At 40.4% G+C, this 20789-nt stretch overlaps 1 protein-coding gene and 1 pseudogene across 5 annotated transcripts in view; one reads left to right on the top strand and one right to left on the bottom strand.

The window, feature by feature from the left end:
- The window catches only part of DPY19L4 (dpy-19 like 4), a 68344-nt gene extending 48246 nt beyond the window's left edge, over nucleotides 1-20098 (bottom strand). For all 4 annotated transcript variants that reach the window (XM_081258558.1, XM_081258559.1, XM_081258560.1 and 1 more), the window contains exons 1-2: nucleotides 19982-20098; nucleotides 13805-13915 (exon numbers count right to left, since the gene is read on the bottom strand). In XM_081258558.1, the coding sequence (XP_081114684.1) occupies nucleotides 13805-13915; nucleotides 19982-19997 (127 nt within the window). In that variant the 5' untranslated portion in view covers nucleotides 19998-20098. The remainder of the gene's footprint in view (nucleotides 1-13804; nucleotides 13916-19981) is intronic.
- On the top strand, nucleotides 10232-12269 carry LOC308630135 (nucleosome assembly protein 1-like 1; annotated as a pseudogene). The gene has a single exon. The product of its transcript is annotated as a nucleosome assembly protein 1-like 1 (transcript).
- Nucleotides 20099-20789: the final 691 nt, after the last annotated feature.

Genomic DNA, 20789 nt, shown 5'->3' with positions numbered 1-20789 from the left:
AATTGAGGAGGTGGACTTGGAGAGCAAGATTTTTGATTTTTCCCCCTGCTCTCTTTTTGTGAATGTGTATGTGTAATCTTCTGTGTAAGATTCTCTCTGTATAGCTTTGCTTCCACCATATGTCCCAGGGTTCTATCGGTCCGGTTTTTTTTTTTTTTTCAATAATTACTTTCTAATTTTAATAACGCTACTATATTTCATACTTTATTCTATTTTACTTTACCTGCTCTTTCTTTTTTTCCTACTCTCCCTTCCTCCCTCCCTCCCTCCGCTCCTCCTTTCCTTCTTTCTTTTTCTTTCCTCCCTCCCACCCTTCTTCTTTCCACTTTCTTTTTCTTTCCTTCCTCCCTCCCTCCTGTCTTTCTTCCTTTCCTTCCTCCCTCCCTCCCTCCTTTCTTTCCTTCTTTCTTTCCATCCTTCCTCCCTCCCTCCCTCCTTTCTTTCTTCCTTCCTTCCTTCCTTTCTTCCCTTCTTCCTTTCTTTCCCTCTCTCTTTCTTTCTTCTACTAATTCTTTCTTTCTACCTTTTCTCCCTGTTATTCTGAGCCGGGTGGATGAAAGGCTCTTGGTGCTGCAGCCAGGAGCCAGTGCTGTGCCTCTGAAGTGGGAGAGCCAACTTCAGGACACGGGTCCACAAGAGACCTCCCAGCTCCACATAATATCAAGCAGCGAAAATCTCCCAGAGATCTCCATCCCAACACCAGCACCCAGCTTCAGTCAACGACCAGCAAGCTACAGTGCGGGTCACCCTATGCCAAGCAACTAGCAAGGCAGGAACACAACCCCACCCATTAGCAGAGAGGCTACCTAAAAACATAATAAGGCCATAGGCACCCCAAAACACACCACCAGACGTGGACCTGTCCACCAGAAAGACAAGATCGAGCCTCAACCACCAGAGCACAGGAATTAGTCCCCCCCACCAGGAAGCCTACACAACCTACTGAAACAACCTTAGCCACTGGGGTCAGACACCAAAAACAACGGGAACTACGAATCTGCAGCCGGCAAAAAGGAGACCCCAAACACAGTAACATAAGCAAAATGAGAAGGCAGAAAAACACACAGCAGGTGAAGGAGCAAGATAAACACCTACCAGACCTAACAAATGAAGAGGTAATAGGCAGTTTACCTGAAAAAGAATTCAGAATAATGATAGTAAAGCTGATCCAAGATTCTATTTCCTAGATCCATAATCTTGGAAATAGAATAGACAACATGCAAGAAACAGTTAACAAGGACCTAGAAGAACTAAAGATGAATCAAGCATCGATTAAAAACACAATAAATGAAATGAAAAATACTCTAGATGGGATCAATAGCAGAATAACTGAGGCAGAAGAACGGATAAGTGAGGTGGAAGATAAAATAGTGAAAATAACTGATGCAGAGAAAAATAAAGAAAAAAGAATGAAAAGAATAGAGGACAGTCTCAGAGACCTCTGGGACAACATTAAACGCACCAATATTCGAATTATAGGGGTTCCAGAAGAAGAAGAGAAAAAGAAAGGGACTGAGAAAATATTTGAAGAGATTATAGTTGAAAACTTCCCCAATATGGGAAAGGAAATAGTTAATCAAGTCCAGGAGGCACAGAGAGTCCCATACAGAATAAATCCAAGGAGAAATACACCAAGACACATATTAATCAAACTGTCAAAAATTAAACACAAAGAAATCATATTAAAAGCAGCAAGGCAAAAACAACAAATAACACACAAGGGAATCCCCATCAGGTTAACAGCTGATCTCTCAGCAGAAACCCTACAAGCCAGAAGGGAGTGGCAGGACATAATTAAAGTGATGAAGGAGAGAAACCTGCAACCTAGATTACTCTACCCAGCAAGGATCTCATTCAGATTTGATGGAGAAATTAAAACCTTTACAGACAAGCAAAAGCTGAGAGAGTTCAGCACCACCAAACCAGCTTTACAACAAATGCTAAAGGAACTTCTCTAGGCAAGAAACACAACAGAAGGAATATACCTACAATAACGAACCCAAAGCAATTAAGGAAATGGGAATAGGAACATACATATCAATAATTACCTTAAATGTAAATGGACTAAATGCTCCCACCAAAAGACACAGAGTGGCTGAATGGATACAAAAACAAGACCCATATATATGCTGTCTACAAGAGACACACTTCAGACCTAGAGACACATACAGATTGAAAGTAAAGGGATGGAAAAAGATATTCCATGCAAATGGAAATCAAAAGAAAGCTGGAGTAGCAATTCTTATATCAGACAAAATAGACTTTAAAATAAAGACTATTAGAAGAGACAAGGAAGGACACTACATAACGATAAAGGGATCGATCCAAGAAGATATAACAATTGTAAATATTTATGCACCCAACATAGGAGCACCTCAATACATAAGGCAAATACTAACAGCCATAAAAGGGGAAATCGACAGTAACACAATCATAGTAGGGGACTTTAACACCCCACTTTCACCAATGGACAGATCATCCAAAATGAAAATAAATAAGGAAACACAAGCTTTAAATGATACATTAAACGAGATGGACTTAGTTGATATTTATAGGACATTCCATCCAAAAACAACAGAATACACATTTTTCTCAAGTGCTCATGGAACATTCTCCAGGATAGATCATATCTTGGGTCACAAATCAAGCCTCGGTAATTTTAAGAAAATTGAAATTGTATCAAGTATCTTCTCCGACCACAATGCTATGAGACTAGACATCAATTACAGGAAAAGATGTGTAAAAAATACAAACACATGGAGGCTAAACAATACACTACTCAATAACGAAGTGATCACTGAAGAAATCAAAGAGGAAATTAAAAAATACCTAGAAACAAATGACAATGGAGACACGACGACCCAAAACCTATGGGACGCAGCAAAAGCAGTTCTAAGGGGGAAGTTTATAGCAATACAATCCCACCTTAAGAAACAGGAAGCATTTCGAGTAAACAACCTGACCCTGCACCTAAAGCAATTAGAGAAAGAAGAACAAAAATACCCCAAAGCTAGCAGAAGGAAAGAAATCATAAAGATCAGATCAGAAATAAATGAAAAAGAAATGAAGGAAACGATAGCAAAGATCAACCAAACTAAAAGCTGGTTCTTTGAGAAGATAAACAAAATTGACAAACCATTAGCCAGACTCATCAAGAAAAAAAGGGAGAAGACTCAAATCAATAGAATTAGAAATGAAAAAGGAGAAGTAACAACTGACACTGCAGAAATACAAAAGATTATGAGAGATTACTATAAGCAACTCTATTCCAATAAAATGGACAACCTGGAAGAAATGGACACATTCTTAGAAATGCACAACCTGCCAAGACTGACTCAGGAAGAAATAGAAAATATGAATAGACCAATCACAAGCACTGAAATTGAAACTGTGATTAAAAATCTTCCATCAAACAAAAGCCCAGGACCAGATGGCTTCACAGGTGAATTCTATCAAACATTTAGAGAAGAGCTAACATCTATCCTTCTCAAACTCTTCCAAAATATAGCAGAGGGAGGAACACTCCCAAACTCATTCTACGAGGCCGACATCACCTTGATACCAAAACCAGGCAAGGATGTCACAAAGAAAGAAAACTACAGGCCAATATCACTGATGAACATAGATGCAAAAATCCTCAACAAAATACTAGCAAACAGAATCCAACAGCACATTAAAAGGATCATACACCATGATCAAGTGGGGTTTATCCCAGGAATGCAAGGATTCTTCAATATACGCAAATCAATCAATGTAATACACCATATTAACAAGTTGAAGGAGAAAAACCATATGATCATCTCAATAGATGCAGAGAAAGCTTTCGACAAAATTCAACACCCATTTATGATAAAAACCCTGCAGAAAGTAGGTATAGAGGGATCTTTCCTCAACATAATAAAGGCCATATATGACAAACCCACAGCCAACATTGTCCTCAATGGTGAAAAACTGAAACCATTTCCACTAAGATCAGGAACAAGACAAGGCTGCCCACTCTCACCACTCTTATTCAACATAGTTTTGGAAGTTTTAGCCACAGCAATCAGAGAAGAAAAGGAAATAAAAGGAATCCAAATTGGAAAAGAAGAAGTAAAGCTGTCACTGTTTGCAGATGACATGATACTATACATAGAGAATCCTAAAGATGCTACCGAAAAACTACTAGAGCTCATCAATGAATTTGGTAAAGTAGCAGGATATAAAATTAATGTACAGAAATCTCTGGCATTCCTGTACACTAATGATGAAAAATCTGAAAATGAAATCAAGAAAACACTCCCATTTACCATCGCAACAAAAAGAATAAAATATCTAGGAATAAACCTACCTAAGGAGACAAAAGACCTGTATGCAGAAAACTATAAGACACTGATGAAAGAAATTAAAGATGATACAAATAGATGGAGAGATATACCATGCTCCTGGATTGGAAGAATCAATATTGTGAAAATGACTCTACTACCCAAAGCAATCTACAGATTCAATGCAATCCCTATCAAACTACCAATGGCATTTTTCACAGAACTAGAACAAAAAATTTCAAAATTTGTTTGGAAAAACAAAAGGCCCCGAATAGCTAAAGCAATCTTGAGAACGAAAAACGGAGCTGGAGGAATCAGTCTCCCTGACTTCAGACTATACTACAAAGCTACAGTAATTAAGACAGTCTGGTACTGGCATAAAAACAGAAAGATAGATCAGTGGATCAGGATAGAAAGCCCAGAGATAAACCCACGCACATATGGCCAACTTATCTTTGATAAAGGAGGCAGGAATGTACAGTGGAGAAAGGACAGCCTCTTCAATAAGTGGTGCTGGGAAAACTGGACAGGGACATGTAAAAGTTTGAGATTAGATCATTCCCTAGCACCATACACAAAAATAAGCTCAAAATGGATTAAAGACTTAAATGTAAGGCCAGAAACTATCAAACTCTTAGAGGAAAACATAGGTAGAACACTCTATGACATAAATCACAGCAAGATCCTTTTGGACCCACCTCCTAGAGAAATGGAAATAAAAACAAAGATAAACAAATGGGACCTAATGAAACTTCAAAGCTTTTGCACAGCAAAGGAAACCATAAAGAAGACCAAAAGACAACCCTCAGAATGGGAGAAAATATTTGCAAATGAAGCAACTGACAAAGGATTAATCTCCAAAATTTATAAACAGCTCATGCAGCTCAATAGCAAAAAAACAGACAACCCAATCCAAAAATGGGCAGAAGACTTAAATAGGCATTTCTCCAAAGAAGATATACAGACTGCCAACAAACACATGAAAGAATGCTCAACATCATTAATCATTAGAGAAATGCAAATCAAAACTACAATGAGATATCATCTCACACCAGTCAGAATGGCCATCATCAAGGAATCTAGAAACAATAAATGCTGGAGAGGGTGTGGAGAAAAGGGAACACTCTTGCACTGCTGGTGGGAATGTGAATTGGTACAGCCACTATGGAGAACGGTATGGAGGTTCCTTAAAAAACTACAAATAGAACTACCATATGACCCAGCAATCCCACTACTGGGCATATACCCTGAGAAAACCATAATTCCAAAAGAGACATGTACCAAAATGTTCATTGCAGCTCTATTCACAATAGCCCGGAGCTGGAAACAACCTAAGTGTCCATCATCGGATGAATGGATAAAGAAGATGTGGCACATATATACAATGGAATATTACTCAGCCATAAAAAGAAACGAAACTGAGCTATTTGTAATGAGGTGGATAGACCTAGAGTCTGTCATACAGAGTGAAGTTAGTCAGAAAGAGAAAGACAAATACCGTATGCTAACACATATATACGGAATTTAAAAAAAAAAAATGTCATGAAGAACCTAGGGGCAAAACGAGAATAAAGACACAGACCTACTTGAGAATGGACTTGAGGATATGGGGAGGGGGAAGGGTAAGCTGTGACAAAGCGAAAGAGAGGCATGGACATATATACACTACCAAACGTAAGGTAGATAGATAGTGGGAAGCAGCCGCAGAGCACAGGGAGATCAGCTCGGTGCTTTGTGACCGCCTGGAGGGGTGGGATGGGGAGGGTGGGAGGGAGGGAGATGCATGAGGGAAGGGATGTGGGAACAGATGTATATGTATGACTGATTCACTTTGTTATAAAGCAGAAACTAATTAAAAAAAATGCTAAAAAAAAAAAAAATCTACAAACAGTAAATGCTGGAGAGGGTGTAGAGAAAAGGGAACCCTACTGCACTGCTGGTGGGAATGTAAATTGATACAATCACTATGGAGAACAGTATGGAGGTTCCTTAAAAAACTAAAAATAGAACTACCATATGACCCAGCAATCCCACTACTGGGCATATACCCTGAGAAAACCATAATTCAAAAGAGACATGTACCACAATGTTCATTGCAGCTCCATTTACAATAGCAAAGACATGGAAGCAACCTAAGTGTCCATTGACGGATGGATGGATAAAGAAGATGTGGCACATATATACAGTGGAATATTACCCAGCCATAGAAAGAAATGAAACTGAGTTATTTGTAGTGAGGTGGATGGACCTAGAGTCTGTCATACAGAGTGAAGTAAGTCAAAAAGAGAAAAACAAATACCGTATGCTAACACATATATATGGAATCTAAAAAAAAAAAAAAATGGTTCTGAAGAACCCAGGGGCAGGACAGGAATAAAGATGCAGATGTAGAGGATGGACTTGAGGACATGGGGATGAGGAATGGTAAGCTGGGACGAAGTGGGAGAGTGGCATGGACATATATACACTACCAAATGTAAAACACATAGCTAGTGGGAAGCAGCTGCACAGCACAGGGAGATCAGCTCGGTGCTTTGTGACCACCTAGAGGGGTGGGATAGGGAGAGTGGGAGGGAGACGCAAGAGGGAGGGGATATGGGGATATATGTGTATGTATAGCTGATTCACTTTTTATACAGCAGAAACTAACACAACATTGTAAAGCAATTATACTCCAATAAAGATGTTAAATAAATAAACAAACAAATAAATAAATAAATAAAATCACTGCTTCGAATAGTACGTGTAAAGCATTTGGCCTGGCACATAGTAAGAGATCAGTAAATACTATCAATAGGTATTATTATTGGGCTACAGAAGCATACTTGCAAAAATATATGACAGTTAATTAAAGCAATGTTGACACAATGTAAATTATAAACAGACTAATAAAAAAACTTACCTACCATGGCAATTTGGTAAAAGTGCTACAAAGTTTCTAAATATGTATCTTTTCCTGTTTTTTTTTAATTAGGTCTTGGACAATGACAAATTAATCCTAATTATCAAGGGCTATTACAAATAATATATTCAACCAAATCTTATATATAAATGCCTTACCTTAGTGCTATTTTGTTTTTGAAAGATTTTGTAAAGAGTCAAAGCTGGAATCAAGCTATCAGTGTTTGGTATAAGTGTATATATTTTAGAGAAAATAAAGAGCTCTGGGCCCTGGAAATTATTTATTAGAAAATTATCACGGGGGACTTCCCTGGTGGCACAGTGGTTAAGAACCCGTCTGCCAATGCAGGGGACACGGGTTCAATCCCTGGTCTGGGAAGATCCCACATGCCGCGGAGCAACTAAGCCCACATGCCATGACTACTGAGCCCGTGTGCCGCAGCTACTAAAGCCTGCGTACCTAGAGCCCGTGCTCCTCAATAAGAGAAGCCACCACAATGAGAAGCCCATGCACCACAACAAAGAGTAGCCCCTGCTCGCCGCAACTAGAGAAAGCCCGCGTGTAGCAACGAAGATCCAACGCAGCCAAAAATAAATAAATAAATAATAAGTAAATTTATAAAAAAAAAATTATCATGGGCATTCCCTGGTGGCCTAGAGGTTAGGATTCCAGGCTTTCACTGCCGTGGCCCAACCAGCATTCAATCCCTGGTCAGGGAACTGAGATCCGGCAAGCCACGTGGCCAAAAGAAAAAAAAAAAATTGTAGGATTCAATTTCACAAAAAGTAAAAAAAAGAAAAGAAAAAAGTATAAATACATTGAAAACAATATAAGCAGTACTTGCCAAAATTTTAAGAATAGTTATTATCTACTGGAATTATGCATATATTTTTGTTATACTTATCTCTATTTTCACATTTTCTACCCTAAAAATATATTCTTGTAATCAGGGGAAAATACTATTTTATAGGAGCTATCTCTAAATTGTTTAAATACCTTTCTTACACTGTATTTTCCAAAACGTTTTAAAAGATCACTCTTATTAGTCAGCTTTGCTGTAGTAAAAAAGTGACCCCCGGGCTTCCCTGGTGGCGCAGTGGTTGAGAGTCCGCCTGCTGATGCAGGGGACATGGGTTTGTGCCCCGGTCCGGGAAGATCCCACATGCCGTGGAGCGGCTAGCCCCATGAGCCATGGCCGCTGAGCCTGCATGTCCGGAGCCTGTGCTCCTCAACGGGAGAGGCCACAACAGTGAGAGGCCCGCGTACCGCAAAAAAAAAAAAAAAAAGTGACCCCCCATATTACCAGTGGCTTACAGAACAAATTTTTTTTTTTTTTTTCTTTTTGCGGTATGCGGGCCTCTCACTGTTGTGGCCTCTCCCGTTGCGGAGCACAGGCTCCGGATGCGCAGGCCCAGCGGCCATGGCTCACGGGCCCAGCCGCTCCGCGGCATATGGGATCCTCCCAGACCGGGGCACGAACCCGTATCCCCTGCATCGGCAGGCGGACTCTCAACCACTGCGCCACCAGGGAGGCCCTCAGAACAAATATTTAATTCTCATTCATGTTACTGTGGGTTTTGGGTCAGCAGTCACTCTCCACTCAATTCCAGACTTCAGATTAGCTGTGGCTCTTCTTGTATCTTCAGAATTCCAGAATGTGATCAGTCCCTATTTGGGACATGCTGTTCTCATTACAGAGGAAAAGAGCTGGAGAACAGGCAAAAACATACAATGCCTCTTACAATTTCTGGTCAGTACTGGTACACTGCTACTTCCACTCACATTCCATTGGCCCAGGGAAGTCACATGGATAAACCTGACAACAGGGTAGGGAAGTATACTCCACTTCAGAGAGGCAATCCAAATCACATGGTAATGGGAAGGAATGTATAATCCACTTTCAGGGAAGGGAGAGAACATTTGGGAACAACAGAAGGATCCACCAGGGTTTGCCCCATTAGTCACAAATGTCTACTTCTCTCCCAAAGGCAAAACACACTCACTCCTTCTCAAGAAAGATACCCTTAGAGCAGCTTACTCAGCCTGCTTTCTGCATGTAGAAAGTTAGGGACTCATACATCATTTTAAGACATGAATAGTTGTGTCCTTAATCTAGGCTGGCAGTTCTTTTGACAGTATGTCTCTCTCAAAGCTTAGCCAGCAATTCTCCTAGGTTTTTACCTAAGAGAAATATAAATAGATGTCCACAAAAAGATTCGTACAAGTATTCACAGCAGCTTTATTCATAATAGCAGAATACTGGAAATTACTCAAATGTCCAACAGGAAAAGCAGGAACACTTACAGCAAGACGAATGAATTTCAAAATGATTATATTTTTAAAGGATAACATATTGAGCTAAGTGAAAGAATCCAGGCACAAGGACATATATGCTGTATGACTCCATTTATATGAAATTTTAGAACATGCAAAGTTAATCAATGTTGAAAAATATCAGAAGAGTGGTTGTTTTGGGGGGTACAGGGAAAATCTCCTGGAAAGGGACACAGAAGAACTTTCTGGGACAAGGGAAATGTTATGTATCTTAGTTGTAGTCAAGTACCAAAACTCATTTAATTAAATACTTATGATTCTGTGCATTTTTTTAAAGCAGGGTTTTCTTTTTATTTACTTACTTACTTACTTGCTTATTTATTTATTTATTTATTTATTTATTTATTTCTGCGTTGGGTCTTTGTTGCTGTGCACAGCCTTCTCTAGTTGTGGCGAGCAGGGGCTACTCTTTGCTGTGGTGCACATGCTTCTCATTGTGGTGGCTTCTCTTGCTGTGGAGCACGGGCTCTAGGCGTGCAGGGTTCAGTAGTTGTGGCACATGGGCTCAGTGGTTGTGACTCGTGGGCTCTAGAGCACAGGCTCAGTAGTTGTGGCACACGGGGTTGGCTGCTCCACGGCATGTGGTATCTTCCTGGACCAGGGCTTGAACCCGTGTCCCCTGAATTGGCAGGCTGATTCTTAACCACTGAGCCACCCGGGAAGCCCTGATTCTGTGCATTTTATGATATGTTAGTTATACCTTAATTTTTAAAAATTAAATTATTCATTTTTGCAAAGAAAACAATTTTGTTTGCTTTTTACCTACTTGATTCCAGTCAACTCCATACTCCAATAACTATACCCACAATTCTTCTAGATATGCCTCTCTCAAAGATTTAACTACAAGTATTCTGAGCTTATAAAGCTTTACTTGTCACATAAAGCCACACCCTTTGTTCTTTTTCCCTGAGTGCTTTATTCAACTGAAAGGAGTTAGTAGGAGCTACTTTAATCCATTCATACATTTTAACAAACTATGTGACAGTCATGCCCTTGATTTGGGCGTTGCCCTAAGGATTCATCTTAACTAGTCTTTGTTACTTAAAGTATTTCTCAATTTTACTGAATAGTTTTTGCGAGTTGAAAAGACAAACAATACTAATTTCAACACTACAAGCCCCAGACATTTTGGATTCCTATTTTCCTCTTCATTCCTGACTGCAAATGGGCCAATTCTGTTCTAATGTGTCTCTTTCCTGTAATCAAAAGTAGCTGATAGCTTCTGCTCCTCCCACCGCCGCCCTGAGTCACTGCCTGTGCAGCTCTGGCCGCCTGGCTCCCCCTGCTAGTCACTGATACTTGGCATTCATACAACATGGCAGACATCAACAACTTGTCTAGGGTAGTTAAAAGATGTGTGAATGCTCTCAAAAACCTTCAAGTTAAATGTGCACAGATAGAAGCCAAGTTCTATGAGGAAGTTCATGATCTTGAAAGAAAGTATGCTGTTCTCTATCAGCCTCTATTTGATAAGCGATTTGAGATCGTTAATGCCATTTATGAACCTATAGAAGAAGAATGTGAATGGAAACCAGATGAGGAAGATAAAACTTCGGAGGAGCTAAAATAAAAGGCCAAGATTGTAGATGAGAAAAAGGATGAAGAAAAAGAAGACCCCAAGGGAATTCCTGAATTTTGGCTGACCATGTTTAAGAATGTTGACTTGCTCAGTGATATGGTTCAGGAACGTGATGAACCTATTCTGAAGCACTTGAAAGATGTTAAAGTGAAGTTCTCAGATGCTGGTCAGCCTATGAGTTTTGTCTTAGAATTTCACTTTGAACCCAATGAATATTTCACAAATGAAGGGTTGACAAAGAGGTCAGAACCAGATGATTCTGATCCTTTTTCTTTTGAGGGACCAGAAATTATGGGTTGTACAGTGTGCCAGACAGACTGGAAAAAAGGGAAGAATGTCACTTTGAAAACCATTACGAAGAAACAGAAACACAAGGGATGTGGGACAGTTCGTACTGTGACCAAAAAAGTTTCTAATGACTCTTTCTTTAATTTTTTTGCCCCTCCTGAAGTTCCTGAGAGTGGAGATCTGGATGATGGCTGAAGCTATCCTTGCTGTGGACTTTGAAATTGGTTTTACGTGAGCATATAATCCCAAGATCAGTGTTATACTTTACTGGAGAAGCTATTGAAGATGATGATGACGATTATGATGAAGAAGGTGAAGAAGCAGATGAGGAAGGGGAAGAAGAGGGAGATGAGGAAAATAATCCAGACTATGACCCACAGAAGCATCAAAACCCAGCAGAGTGCAAGCAGCAGTGAAGCAGGATATATGTGGCCCTGAGGATAACCTGCACTGGTCTACCTTCTGCTTCCCTGGAAAGGATGAATTTACATCATTTGACAAGCCTATTTCAAGTTTTTTGTTGTTTGTTTGTTTGCTCGTTTTTGTTTTTTGCAGTCTAAAATAAAAATGTCAAAAAAAAGCTGCTGATAATCAAGGTACTCTAGTAATATTCTGTTTGTGATCTTGTTACTTAAAATAATTTAAAAATTAGTATTAAAATTGCAACTATTCACAGGAAACAGTTTTATAAAATGTTTTGCCACACATAGATGGATTATTATTTTCCAGCTCCCAAAAAGTTTTCTTGCTGCTAACCTCTGAACTAGATCTGTAGGTGACTCACTGCCTTTATCTTATGTGAGCAAATTTATATAAATGGCCCCTGAGCTCCCTATGGGAAAGAATCTATTTACGAAAGCTGTTCAGCTCCTAAGGATGGCATATTCTCCAAAGCCACTTTCAGATATGGTTCAGAAGGATAACAGAAACGGAAGGACCTCCAGAGGATGAAGCCAAGGACGACAAAGAACAATGAACTGGGAAACTACTTCCAAGGAAAACAACTAGGGCCTAATCAAGAAACATTCCCCAGAGGAGGAAGACCTCATATTTACCGAGTAGGATTTCAAAATTGCTATGGACCAGTGGTTAATGTGTCTCTCACTCTTCCTCCTTCTGAATGGAAGCATTTATTTTGATATCCTAACCTCATCCAAATCTGTATAATGGGAGAGGGGGCATGTGCTTTGCTAAGAAAAGCCTGCTTACAAGGTAGGCTCTTGGCAGGCATCTGGGAACCTGGATTTCAAAAGGGTTCCCACCATTTTCTAATGAGTGGTTTACTGTGCCTAACTTATTTGTGCAAACAGTGTGGTTCATATCTACTGCTTTCCTTCTGGAAATCTAGAATTTTCCTATGCATTAAGCAGAGGCTACATGACCAGCCACCAGTAAAAACCCTGAGCAGAGTTGCTAATAAGCTTCCCAGGTAGACAAACCTACAAATGTCACAATTTGATGCTGAAGGAATTATGCATGTCCTATGTGACTTGGAAGCTTCTGCCTAGTTTCTTGCAGTCTTCAGCCCATAGGTCCTTTCCCTTTGCTGATTTTGTTTTGTATTGTTCACTGTAATAAATTACAGCTGTGAATATGACTAAATTCTGAGACCTGTGACTCCTTCTAATCTCTGAACATGGGGGTGTTCTTGGGGACCCCTGACACAGAGCAGATAACTTGTCTTTTTAATTCATACCTCTCTGGATTGAATGAGTCATAGCTGACCCTGATGAAGATAACAAGACCTTGGGCTTCAAGACTGATGCCCTGACTGGATAACACTGAGTGTCTTCCTTGGGGTCGGGGAGGTACCAAGTATATTTTGTCTGAGGGAGACAAGTAAATATTTATGACCAAAAGGCCAGAATGTGGTAAACTTATTCTTACTCCCAACTATTTTGTCATTTCCTATAAAAAGATTTTTCATCCCTGCCTATTACCATGTGACTTGCCATGCTTCCCTGTAGTCAGACTAAACTTCTCCATTCCACTGTCTAGATTGATTATATGACTTGGTTGGGCCAACGGAATGTGAGTACAAGTGACAGTGTGCCAGTTCAGCAGAAACTTTAAGAGGTACTGCATGACTCTGCCTGTTCTCCTGCTCTTTTTCTCTGCCACAAGAAAAACACATCCCAAACAGGGATTATGCCTTCATGACATGAAGCTACATCAGCCAACCTACAGCCACAACATATAATGTTGATCAGAAATAAATGTTTTTTGTAAGCCAGTGAGACTTAGGAATTGTTCTACAGCAAAACCTAATGAAAGTTGACCAATATCACCACATACTTAAGATAAAATGTTTATACATTTGAAATATTAATGTAAAATATATTACCTAACATAACTATTTTTGTAATAGCACAAAAACTCCGAATCTCTCTAACTTACGTTTTGGAACTCTTTCAGGAATTGCAGTATTGTTGATTTTCTCTTCTTTGGCAGATTCTTTATTTTCTGAAGACTTTGGCTTTTTTCTTTGGCGCAGTTCTATAGTTGGTCCTTAAAATATTTGAAAAGTTATTGCAATGTATGTATCAAATTATTCTGTCTATATCTCAAACTGATTTACTTTTATTATACTTAGGTAAAAGTCCCACGAAGAACTATTTGTAGCAAAGATAACTTTCTTCATAATTATTTTAGCACTCCCCGCAAAACTTTCCTTTCCTACAAACAAAAAGACAATATAAGTTCTGCCTCCAACTCGTGCTTTCAGAGTCCTGATAAACTGAGCTCTTCTCCTGAGATGATGCTATTTTCAAAATATCCCAAAATAAGTAAGCTCTTTTCCAGAATGACTGGAGAACAAAGTGCTATTTAATAAATTAGCTTATTATTCTAGTTACCTGAGAGTATAACATGTATCATTCATGAGCTAACAATATTTTTAAATAAAAATAAAATACATTGATCATAAAACTATATTTCATTTATTTAAAATAAACTTTATTTACTTATTTATTTTTGTCTGCATTGGGTCTTCATTGCTGCACGTGGGTTTTCTCTAATTGCGGGAGCAGGGGCTACTCTCATTGCAATGGCTTCTTTTGTTGCGGAGCACAGGCTCTAGGCACGAGGGCTTCAGTAGTTGTAGCACATGGGCTCAGTAGTTGTGGCTCGTGGGCTCTAGAGCGCAGCCTCAGCAGTTGTGGCTCACAGGCTTAGTTGCTCCGCAGCATGTGGGATCTTCCCGGACCAGGGCTCGAACCTGTGTCCCCTGCATTGGCAGGCGGATTCTTAACGACTGCGCCACCAGGGAAGTCCTATACTTCATTTTTAAAAATAATCCTGAAGGTTCTGGAGAATTTCACAGTGCTGTGGTATCATTATCATTCAACAGTCTTAAGAGATTTAGGTATTGGATAATAGGCTGAACCAATAAAAATCCCTATATTTGGGAAACTCTCAGAAATTTCCCCAAAATTAGAGTATCTACTCTTTCTATACCCGATTAAAAAAATGTAATGCAGAAAGTACCTCCAAATCAGTAAACTAAATTCCAAATTAAACAGGAATTTATGATATTCAACTTAACTACTTTTCCTCCCTAGAGTTAATTATGAGGTAGACTATGTCATGTAGATATAGGATACTATGATGGGCTGTCAAGGTTTCAGGTGGTACAAGAACTTATCTCCTCCTAACAGAAGCAGAGAAGAGTTTTTTCTTTTCTCTTAGTAATGGCTTAAGGCTAGGAAAAATTAGCCTCAAAAGAGGAGTTAAAAAAAGAGAAATGAGTCAGCTACTGTTGCTGATGATCAGATGGCTGATTCCCTAACTTTACTGTGGAAAATGAGAAAAATGGATTTTAAAGTAGCTTCAAAGCAAATTCACGTCTGCTAAAATATCTTTAAACACTGACACACTGAGGGAAAAAATACTGTATATTTAGTGGATTCTGTCTGACTAGTTAATTTTTAACCATTTCTACACTGTTTATCATTTATTTTATAATCATGTTAAGTAGTAAAGTCAGTGAATACATTAGAAAATGACATTATTAGAAAAGCCATACCATGGATAGAGTATTTTTGCATACAAATCTGAGACAACTAGTAAATATTATTATATTCCTTCTTCATGATTTCCTTTTAATTTTCCCCCGCTATGGGTTAAAGCAAAAGTTAGAAGCATTCAACAAGAATGAAAATTTATGTAAAGCCAAATGAAGTCTTCAAATGCAAGTTATTATTTTAAATTTTATTTAAAAAGAATACATGGAAAAAATATAACCACAAGGCATATACTTAGTAGATACACGTGCATGATTAAACACATTAACAGGACTGGATTAAAAAAAATTTAATTGGGTAATTTCAGAAATCAAGTTAACAAATCTACTGAGGAAGTTAACAAATTATGTGATCAATGGGTTAGATAGGGCTTTATTAGACAGTCTAAAAGCACACATTAAAGATAAAGATGGGCTTCCCTGGTGGCGCAGTGGTTGAGAGTCCGCCTGCCAATGCAGGACACAAGGGTTCGAGCCCTGGTCTGGGAAGATCCCACATGCCGCGGAGCGGCTGGCCCCGTGAGCCACAATTGCTGAGTCTGCGCGTCTGGAGCCTGTGCTCCGCAACAGGAGAGGCTGCGATAGTGAGAGGCCCGCGCACCGCGATGAGGAGTGGCCCCCACTTGCCACAACTGGAGAAAGCCCTCGCACAGAAACGAAGACCCAACACAGCCATAAATAAATAAATAAATAAATTAATTAATTAAAAAAAAAAGATAAAGATAATTTGGGAAGGAAGGGGATATTCACATAAAAAAGTGTTCTTTACAAAAAGCTATTATTTTCTTTTTTAAAAAATTTCTCTATAAAATCAATCACTTTACAAGGATTTTAATAAAGTGTTCTCTGTGCACATAAATGGTTTTTTTGTTTTGTTTTGTTTTTGGTTTTGGCTGCACTGCGCAGCATGCAGGATCTTAGTCCTCTGACCAGGGATGGAACCTGTGGCCCCTGAAGTGGAAGCACAGAGCCTTAACCACTGGACCACCAGGGAATTTAACAAAAATTCTGCACAGAACCCCATTATTTATGAAGTATATAAATCTTAATCAGTCATCTCTCAGGAATCTATATTAGCAATGTTTATCATACAAATAAATAATCTGTAAAGGATCTATAATACTGTATTTTCTTTATTATTATTTTTTTGGCCGTGCTGCACTGCTTGTGGGATCTTAGTTCCCTGACCAGGGACTGAACCCAGGCCCTCCAAAGTGAAAGCGCAGAGTCCTAACCACTGGGCTGCCAGGAAATTCCAATACTATATTTTCTTGATTCTAAGAAGCAATATATTTTAAGATACTGTTTGATAAGTTTTTCAAGGGGAAAATTGGCACTACCATGTTAAATATGTGCACTGGTTTTAAGACATGGCAATTTCAGTGGCATTAAATTGTGGGAGCAAAAAGTACTGCTTGGGAAATACAGTAAACTTTTTAACCAGTCTCTTCAGTCTTGTCGCTAAATTTTTTGCCTGTGACCATAAATCAAAACTGACTGGATGCAAACTTTACCTCATTTCCTTTATATTGATCTTTTAACCTAATAATTGATAAACAAAGTCCAGAATCTTTAGGTGGATAAGTAACAAAGGCCAAAGCTGTGGACAAACTAGATTATTAATCCTGACAGGAAAGCTCTGGGATAGAATTCAGGTTTCCTTTTCACTATCTTATACTTCTAGCATTGTAAAGAAAAAGTCAAAGTAGTAAATCAACTATATTTCAATTAAAAAAAGAAAAAAAGAGTGACTTCCCTGGTGGTACAGTGCTAAAGAATCCGCCTTCCAACGCAGGGGAAGCGGGTTCCATCCCTGATCGGGAAACTAGGATCCCACATGCCACGGGCAACTAAGCCCGCGTGCCACAACTACTGAGCCCACGCACCCTGGAGCCCGTGCGACAACTAGAGAGAAAACCCACACGCCACAACTAGAGAGAAGCCCACACACTACAAAGAAAGATCCCGTATGCCTCAACGAAGACCCCACGTGCCGCAATTAAGACACAACAGCCAAAATAAAGGAAGAAAAAAAAAAAGAATCTGTCCATATCAAAAAATAAAGAATATGGGCTTCTCTGGTGGCGCAGTGGTTGGGAGTCCGCCTGCCGGTGCGGGGGACGCGGGTTCGTGCCCCGGTCCGGGAGGATCCCACATGCTGCGGAGCGGCTGGGCCCGTGAGCCATGGCCGCTGAGCCTGCGCTTCCGGAGCCTGTGCTCCGCAACGGGAGAGGCCACAGCAGGGAGAGGCCCGCGTACCGCAAAATAAATAAATAACTAAATAACTAAATAAATAACTAAATAACTAACTAACTAAATAAATAAATAAATAACTAAATAAATAATAAAGAGTAAAAGAAAAAGTCAAATAAATAAAAATGATAACATAGCCACAAAAATAACCTGCTATTTCAGTCTCTGGCTCAGTGATCTTCCCATAAGATAGTTAACAGGGTTACAAATAGGCTTGCAAATGTCCATCTAGACTATACATAGCAACGTCCAAGTGAATTGTGAACATTGCTCTGCTCAAGGCTATCACTTCTTTCTTTGCTCTAACATATCTTCCAGGAAACATAAATATAAATACCATGACCCTCTACAGCATCAAGAGAAGATGAGATTTCCCGAAGAGTATTTACTTAGAGAAAAGTGGGACAATGAAGAGGATCAAAGTGAATGTGAACGATAAGCAAAAAGCGATATAGAGAACATCTGGATACAAGTAAAATAGACTATTTAGTCTAATTTTAACACAGTTAATACAAGTAACATGCATTTTGAAAAACAGTATAGAGTGCCCAATAAATGGAAAGTACTCAGAAAAATGCCTAGGACATAGACATGTTTACTATAAATATCATTACTAGATTACAATAAATGAGAATTACTCACTCATTGTTGACTATTATATCCCAGTACCTAACACATTAGACAGTCAAATATTTATGGAATTAAAAATTTGTGGAATAAATTTTAACAAAACTGCAATCCATTAATTGTTCCAAGATGTATTTCATTGCTTTGGATTATCTGTAATTCTACAGACAAAAATCATTTTTCATTTTATATCACAGAATTAAATTTCACAAACTTGTATGGTTTGTGAAACCATAACTGGTTCTACATCATACCTATTTGGTTAGGTGTAACTATAACATCTTAAAACAATTTCTCATTTGCATGATATATAATATTAAAGACTTTTAGTACTGCAGTATTAATTTTTTTATGCTTTAACTTAAGTGCTCATGGAAACATACAAGCTAGCTCATCAACCTACCCCTAGAGATTTGCAGTTAGTCAGAAAAGGAAAAAATATCAAAAAATGTATTACATATACTGCAACGAAAGATAAAACCAAGGCAACAAACAGAATTACATTCCTCCTTACCAACCACAAAGAGTTTTGGTTTTGAAGCTGTTTTTAGGTAGAATGTCTTAAATTTAGATCAGTTTTAACACAGAAAACTTAAGGAAGAGGAGGCAAACATGAAGCAAGAGGGAGCACAGGAACAGAGCAGCAAGACACAGAGCAGCAAAAAATTCTTACGATTAATTTTTTTTAATTGCTTTCCACTGAATTCTTGAAACTCCCTTCGTGCACTCTTGGTTCAGTAAGGCTTCAATCTAAATAGATCACATTCACAACCCCCCTCAATAAGGTAAAAAGTCATGTTTTCCAAAAGGATGAAAAATCTAACTGCTCAGTCAAGAGACACCATTATACCTATGCCTGAAAGTAGCATGCCTATCATGAAGATATCATGACACGAATGTTTCCTATAACATCTCTCACTAGCTAAGTTCCTCCCAACTCCCCATTCTTCTCCCATACCTATCGATTTCTATGAATTAATTTTCTTGGCATTGGCCCTGAAGGGGCATGAAAAGCTTTCTTCAGCCCACCCACTTTCACCCTGAAAGCACTCCTGGCTTCTGGATCCCCCCAAAACCACTTACATCCCTTCTCCCTTTGCCATCTCGCCCTAACCTGTAACTGAACTTGACCTTCTTCAGTTTCTGCTTGCTCATCCCCTCCCAATCCACCTTACCACGTCTACCCCAAACCCTTGCCTCTTTTTGTCCCCTTGGCCTGCGGCTCCTCTCACCGGTGGTGACTTTGTATTTGTCAGAATCCACAGACCTCTAAAGGGCGCACTCAGACTGAGGGGCATTTGGTTAAACAACTATCCCTCTCAAAAATGCACTCAGTACCTAAACCTACATCTTCGAAACCAAAGTATGTCCCCCACCCCATTCGTCATCTGCTCACAGCCCTCCCTCTCCACCACTCCCCCCACGGGTTTCTCTCTTCCTACACGATTCCCAACTTCAAGCTCCACTTTCGCTTCCCACTAGAACCGACACAACTTCGGGCTATTTACTCCGCTCCTTCTGAATTTCTCCACACACCTCCCCCCGCCGCCCCGCTCTTTCCCGCCGGACCGCCGCGGCCGCCCACAGCCCCGGCCTACGGGGCCCTCGAGCCCCCGCCCCTCTTTCCCGAGACCTCGGGCGACAGTAGGCGCGCTGGACCCCGGGGAGGTCACCTTCTTCCTCCGCCATCGTCCCCGCGGAGGCCGGGGCGCCCCTCCGGCTCCCGCGCGGCCCAGAGTCTCCCGCCCTCCGTGTTGCGGAACCCCTCGGCCTCCCCAAGCCCGCTCCCGGCCGCCGCGCCCCCACTTCCTGACCCGCCCCCCTCCGGTGTCGCGGCCAACCGCGTCCCCCCGGGCGGCCCTGGAACCAGAGTGCCGGGAGCGGAGGGCGGCCGGAGGGTTTGGCGGGCGCGCCTGGTCCTGCGCGGGCCGGAAGGCGGTTCTACGCGGAGTGGCACCGCCCACCGCTGGTGCTCCGAGCCCTCTCTCCCGCCTCCCCCGCCTCCCCCGCCCCCCACCGGAGGCGAGTCCGGGCGTCCCGCTGCAGTCCGTTCCCTCGCCCGTCCTCACCGTAAAGGTGGGCGCTCGAGCGGGCTTTCTGGGGCCTTTGTGGGTGGACTCAGGTAGTCAGAGAATATCCAGATCCATCCCGCATACCCGCCCCATTTTACAGAGAGGAAACTGAGGTGCAGCGAGTGTAAGTCACAAAGCTAGTCGGAGCCAGAACTGGAACCCAGGGCTCCTGCGTCCTCCGGGTGCTTTCAGAGCGAGGCAGAACTCTCTGGGTTGACGCGTTGGTTTAGTAAGCTGCTAGACATCTACAGGAAAGAAGCTTGTACTTGGAACTTAGTGTTTTTAACCACCCAAACTGGTTAAACAAATGTATTTGCATGGTATTATTTTGAAGACAGTAATACTTATGGTCAGTGCGGGAGAGGGGTGCGTTTAGATATTCCACAACAATGGAACATAGTTTTAACTT

This window comes from Mesoplodon bidens (genome assembly GCF_964165515.1).
Source record: "Mesoplodon bidens genome assembly, chromosome: 16".
Lineage (NCBI taxonomy): Eukaryota > Metazoa > Chordata > Mammalia > Artiodactyla > Ziphiidae > Mesoplodon > Mesoplodon bidens.
This window is presented reverse-complemented; position numbering and strand designations above follow the sequence as displayed.